At 36.0% G+C, this 6,334-nt stretch overlaps 1 protein-coding gene across 1 annotated transcript; it reads right to left on the bottom strand.

Annotated features, from left to right (window-relative positions):
• Window positions 1-451: 451 nt before the first annotated feature.
• Window positions 452-4,136, bottom strand: LOC147475729 (uncharacterized). Its single transcript, XM_086582245.1, has 5 exons — window positions 3,923-4,136; window positions 3,325-3,619; window positions 3,112-3,234; window positions 2,176-2,466; window positions 452-1,076 (listed from the first exon to the last, which is right to left on the bottom strand). Exons 2-5 carry the CDS (start codon window positions 3,586-3,588, stop codon window positions 867-869), a joined length of 888 nt encoding a protein of 295 aa, XP_086438371.1. The 5' UTR covers window positions 3,589-3,619; window positions 3,923-4,136; the 3' UTR covers window positions 452-866.
• Window positions 4,137-6,334: the final 2,198 nt, after the last annotated feature.

Genomic DNA, 6,334 nt, shown 5'->3' on the forward strand with positions numbered 1-6,334 from the left:
TTTTTCATTGGAATAGTAGATTGCCCAAGTGCAAGCTATTTTAATAAGATCAATTGGTATCATTTTCTCCAACATATTTAAGAGTGTCTAGCCTCACCTCTCCGTTCTAGTTTCACCGCGGAGGTCAGCGTGAACAAGTCCATGGTGACGAGCAGACGAGGGCGAACAAATTTATTCACTCTTCTTTTTGGTTCTTTCTTGTTTTCAGGAGTTCAACGGAGTTAAAAACAGATTATACAGTATTCATCGTATGCACGCTCCTCCTGTTGTTTAAGTGGTCATTTTCTACTACAATTCCCACTCTTTCAATGCTTTAGTCGGACAACTTAATTCTGTTTTATTTTTCCCTGTGAGCTACCAAGACAACTCAAGCCTCCAATCTCATTTTTTTACTTCTATTTTGACTATAAAACGTTCTACTAAATGAGCAACTATACCAAGAACCACAAAATAAGGCACAAAAAATCTATAGTACGATTTATTCCTGACTTCGGGGATAATAAGTTCTGAAGATCAGTTGCATGGAACTTTATATATGGTAGAAGAGTAGGAATAACGACTTTAACTCTAAGTTCATTACAAATACAGGTAGCTATGCTGGAAATACTACTACAATGCAATATATTGGCTATCAGTAGTTTCAACTCCAATAGTTCTGCAGTCTGCACATGGTCCTCCCAGAAGACCAACTAAATGCATTCCAATCTACAGGAGCAAAAGATGGAGTACCAAATGAACACCAATATAATTCATCAAAGTGGACGACATTATTGCATTACCATTGCCCCCACAGATCCGAGCAACAAGCATTATATTCCAACTGTGTTCTTTTAATGGTCGCCCCTTATTGTTTAGGTTTAAATTAATTAATCGTTCTTCTTCTCCGATTTAAGCTTTGGTTTCACACCTCCACTGTAAGGTGCAGCAGAGTATGCATAGCGCTGGATAATCGAAAAGATGACCATCTCAATGCACACTAATATATTTTGATAGGCTTCCTGGATGTGCTCTACATCTAACCAGTGATGATGAGATCTGATGATGCCTGCAGAAACAAGGAATCCCAGTACAAGTCCCTGCAAACACAAGATATGCAATTATTTATCAAGTCCCTAAAATACTATGCTTTTGGTTTCTCCATGCTACAAGACTTAACCAAGCCTGTAGATTTCACCTTCCATATACAAGTCACAAAGGATTGGGGGAGGCAAATAGTGGACATCCATTATCCGGTCAGTTCTAGCCAAACTAATTCCTAAATAAAATTCAGATTGATTAACTGTCTTAGTTCCTTAGCCTTGATAGAAAACGTCTTCATATATATATCTTTGATGGTTTCAAAATATTATATTTATATTATTAACCGTACAATATAAACAATTAGGGAAAAGTGTTATTTTAATAAAATAAAAATAAAAATATTATGGACTAAAACCATCTGTGCTGGATTGCAGGGAGCCTGGGACGCAGGAGGAGTTCCCAATTAATGAGTTGTATTGATTTCCATTTCCCAGCAGGAGTGAGAATTAGAACTTCACTCCCCCACATGGCTGAGCTGGATCTTGGAGTCCCAAATCCTGAGTAATGTTGGTTGATTTAGGTTTGAAGGTGGAGTAAAGCATACACCATTTCCAACCATAAAATTGAGAATCATCTTTTTCAACTTCAACAAATTCCACAAAAAGGTACAACTGTGTCCATATGGTTCCAGACAACTGCAGGCAAGGTACAACTGTGCCGAAGACTCGAAGAGTACACACGTTTGTGTGGATTGGACAATTACTAAAAGCACTGAGAGTAATCAGGCATATCAGGCTGTTTACAATCGAGGGAACACAACCCAACACAACTGAAAGAGTCGATTCTGAAAATCAAAAGGCTATGACAATCTCCAAGGCAGGTTCCAGTGTTCCACTGAGTTAAATGTAAAACACAAAGCGTGCAAACTCGTAATATTTTCAGAATGTTACAAACCTCCTTAGTTTGCACACTTCATGCTAACAACTCAGTGAAACACTGGAACCTACTTTAGGGAATTTTCAATTGTCGATGAACTTTGTAGTCCGTACCATGTTATGCATACACAATAATCTGAAGTCATAGTTCCATGAAGTGTTCAAATGATTTTGAACTTAAATTTCCAGAACTAAATGAAAGGAAATAGGCAGCACTTACCTGCCAGAAGCAGAAGAAGACAATTCCTTTGATGCACAAGAACTTGGCAAGAGGGCTGTGAGGTGCCAATTCTTTCGCGAATACATGGTAGAAGATAACAAGAGAGTAAAGAGCCAGAGAAACTGAAATGTTGAGAACCATAGTGAAGGTCCAGCTGATCCAAGCAGGATACAGACCAAGAAGTTGAAGTGCTATCATCAGGATAGAACACACTGGCCTGATGATGACAAACTGCCAGGTCCAGTTCTTGAGGAGCTTCAGATTTCGGTGATCCAGACGGACTGTGTGAGGCTGCATTTCACAAAAATGAATCAGACTCACAGATTTTTTTATTTTTTTATTTTATAATTATTTTTTTACTATCTACAGTCTTCCATCACTTCAAAGATATTCAGACATTATTTTCCTGTGTATCAAGTGTGATGATGGGCCAACTGTCTGTGCCAGACTCAAGTCGAAGTCATAAATCCATATTCAATTTCAAAGGAGTTAGAACGTAGCAAGTTGATTAGTTGTCCCACCCAAGTACCCATACCTTATAAAATTTACTTGAAATTGAATGGCCAAGAAACCACCCATAGCAAATAGCTGACAAAGTGCATCTAAGACTTTCCCTCAGCTCATATGAGAATAAAGCACCACCATTGTTATGAAGATAGAAAATGGAACGGAGATGTTTTCTACGAAAAGTCTTAAAAGAAGTTCACAGTCCATCATCAGTTCACTGAAACATGAATACTCACTGCCAAGTTCCTATTTAAAATATCAAAATGTTTTTTTTTTATTCTAAATACTTTTTGTTGCACCTTTGGTAGAAGAATGGCAGACATAGGACAAAGTTTTACTTCGACTCACATACAACAATCTTACTTTCTCTAGTTTGCTATTAGACATAATATGTGGACAAAAAAGATTGGGCAAACTTTGTCTATGTACCTGGAAAAACGTCATAGGAAATGAATGATGAATCTCTCTTCCTTTAATTCCATCAGGCACTATATTTTTGCTAATAGAGATGTTCAAGAAACTGTACATCAGTGCCAGGAACTTCGCAATCACCTGCATGTTATACCATTGAAGCTTAGTACTGATACAAAACAACACATACCAACATCAGTTTAAATTGACAACATAACAGAAAAAACTTACAAGTGCCTCGTAACATTCTTTAATAGATTCCAAGAATGTGAAGAAAGTCGCGCTTCCCATAAAATCTACCAAACCAACAAATGATACCACAGCATATATCGGCGCCATAAGGATGATTATCACTATAGCCTTTTGCTCCTTTGGATTCGTCCAGTTGGACAAATGTTGTAATAAGAGCAATACAGTAAAAAGAACTGTAAGGACCACACATGATGAAGTTCCTAGTAGTATAATTTGACCCCGATTCAACGAACTGAAATCCATTATTCACCAATATAGAATCTCAAAAGGGTACCTGCAGAAGGTTCAAAAAAAAAAAAAAAAGATACAGAACTCAAGCTTAGTTGCTACTTCTGTTGTGAGGATTACACTTAAAGATAAATCCTTTTCAATAAATTCAACACATTTCACATGTTTTCGAGCTATATTAAGACTACCAACTCTTAACAATCAAAACTTCCCCACTATCAAACAGTCATGGGTGGGAAAATTCTACCACAAGAAAATTTCCAGGTTAAAATATAAATGGTCACTCTGAAGCAATCTAGAAAAAAAAAAACAAGAGAATTAAAAAAAAAAAAAAAAAAAAAAAACTTACAATGAGAAATGGGAGATGGAAGATTGATTGATCAATCAATAATGAAGTCTGAAGAAAGAGAAGAGGACGCTACAGTCTGGGAACAAAGAAAACAAAAATTGAGTGTCCCTATTATCTTGGACTGGCTTGGTGCCAGCAGCTATAAATTTGCCGACAAAGTTTGCATTAAATGACAAAAATAATAATAGTAGTAAGTTCTTGATATATGACCAGTATTGGTGGTACTGGACTACTGGTCCTATTTATATCTTGATATTTCATGACTTTTCCACAAGACGGTGTTTATGACTTTACGTGCACTTTGATTTAATTTGTTCCTAATTCAAATGGGTTAGTTGCATCCTTAGTTTCCTTACATGCATATAGTTCGTGATTTAGTCCGGAATCAAGGACCATCAGTCCAGACTCCAGAGTCTGGAGATCAGCTCATCCTCAAAGTTGAGAGTGAGATTTTAATTGGAACATTTCAATGTCTTGATTACGTCTTCAAAGGTGCCTATACAATTAATCAAGACACAGCCTTATATTGTTTTGTTTGTGTTAAATTTTAATAATATATTTTAATTGCAGCATGGGTACAATTGTACGAATACTCTATGAAATGTGGGAATTATGGAAAGGAAGGTCCAAGCGTTCTCTACATGACAATTTTTTTTTTTTCCCCGATAATCCCATCACCTTTATATATAGATCAAATAGCCAAAACAGATTTTACATACTCAAGACACAAGGGGGGGTTGACTCCCTAGAGCTTGCTTGAGGGCCCAAGATGCAAGTCTATGTACCAACCCATTTCTTGCTCTATTGACCCATACAAAAGTGCAGCCTTGAAGGCTAGCAGTTAAAGACTTTTTTTTTTTTTTTTTAGAACGATTATTTGGGGTTAGGCAGACCCCAACCTGTATTGATCAAACTCTTTGGTACAACTTACTAATAGCATCTTCCTCCACTATTATATTAAGTTCATACATGAGTGGGAGCACGCTAACCAAGGTAACTCCTAGATTTATAATTCTATCCAGAATAGTACTAGACTTAGCCAACAAATCTACCTCAAAGAGTGTCCTATGTTTATAGGGAAAAGCAGTTAAAGACTTAACACAAAAGACAATAGAAGAAATGTTCCAACTAACAGAAGATATATTACAACTCTTAAAACTAGAAATAACTGAAGAGGAATCTCCCTCAAAGATAACAGAGGAGAGCTTCAAGTTAAGAGCCATAAGAGCAGCTATTTCTGCTCCTATTGCTTCAGCTTGTTCCACATCCTTAGCATAGAACCTCCTAAAAGTAGCTCCTAGAATCAAGCCATCTGCATTCCTACAAATAACTCCAGCTGCCGCCTTACCATTAGACCTATCAAATCCAGCATCAAAGTTAATTTTAGTCCAAGGTGCATTAGGAGGACGCCAAGATCTATTAGTAAGCAAAGGCAAAACATCAGAGAGAATAAGGTCATTGTTAGGAAGGAAGGCATCAAAGCATCTACATGACAATACTCAATTACTCATAAGTTGTTTAGGTAGTACTAGGTAGCTAAATAGAAAAATCTAAGTCGACCAATAGACTAATTAATAAGACAATACCTAAAATTAATTTTATTGTTTTATCAGTTTTTTGCAATACCAGTTGATCAACCAATATAAAATCATAAGTCCAAATGCATACTATACAATCTGTATGTAAAGGTCTAATTTAGTCATACTAGGCTAAATAAGATCTTATACCAAAACACTCTTTTACAACTTGGCAACTCTTAATCTCTTATTAGGTAATATTCCCACTCAAGATAGGCTTATACAAAAGAAGGTGCTCCATATATAGCCTTAGTCATCATCTCTTGTTTATGTTGATCCTTTTTTGTTGTGTGCGAAGGTCTCCTCTAGATCCAGATTGGTATATGAGTCTTCTTTTGATTCGTTTGTGAAGGAAAAGTGTAGACTGTCTCAAAGTGAATATGGAGAAGAAACAGTATCTATGATACTACTATTGATCAATAAAACTCGAGGACGAGTTTCCTCCAACAGTAGGAGAATGATGCATATGCAGAACATAATTGGAGCTTTTAGATGCTTGGAAAGGAGGATTTTAGTTTACGAAAATGTTACTTAACAATGCAAGTTCTATTAATCAGAGTGTGTTTTCAGGGTCACTATAGCAATATAAAAACAGGATAAATAATATGGATGAAAATAAGGATTTATTTATGTTTAGTAAGTTATTTATTAGGTTTAGGAAAATAGGATTTATTTATGTTTAGTAAAAATATTGATTAGAGAGTTAACAACTCTTTATTTTATGTTCTTGTTTGTAAACTAAAATCCTCCTTTCCAAGCATCTAAAAGCTCCAATTATGTTCTACATCTGCATCATTAATAATGTAGCATTAGTGTGGTACTTGGATCTAAAATA

Source organism: Coptis chinensis, chromosome 9, assembly GCF_015680905.1.
Source record: "Coptis chinensis isolate HL-2020 chromosome 9, ASM1568090v1, whole genome shotgun sequence".
NCBI classification, from domain to species: Eukaryota; Viridiplantae; Streptophyta; class Magnoliopsida; order Ranunculales; family Ranunculaceae; genus Coptis; species Coptis chinensis.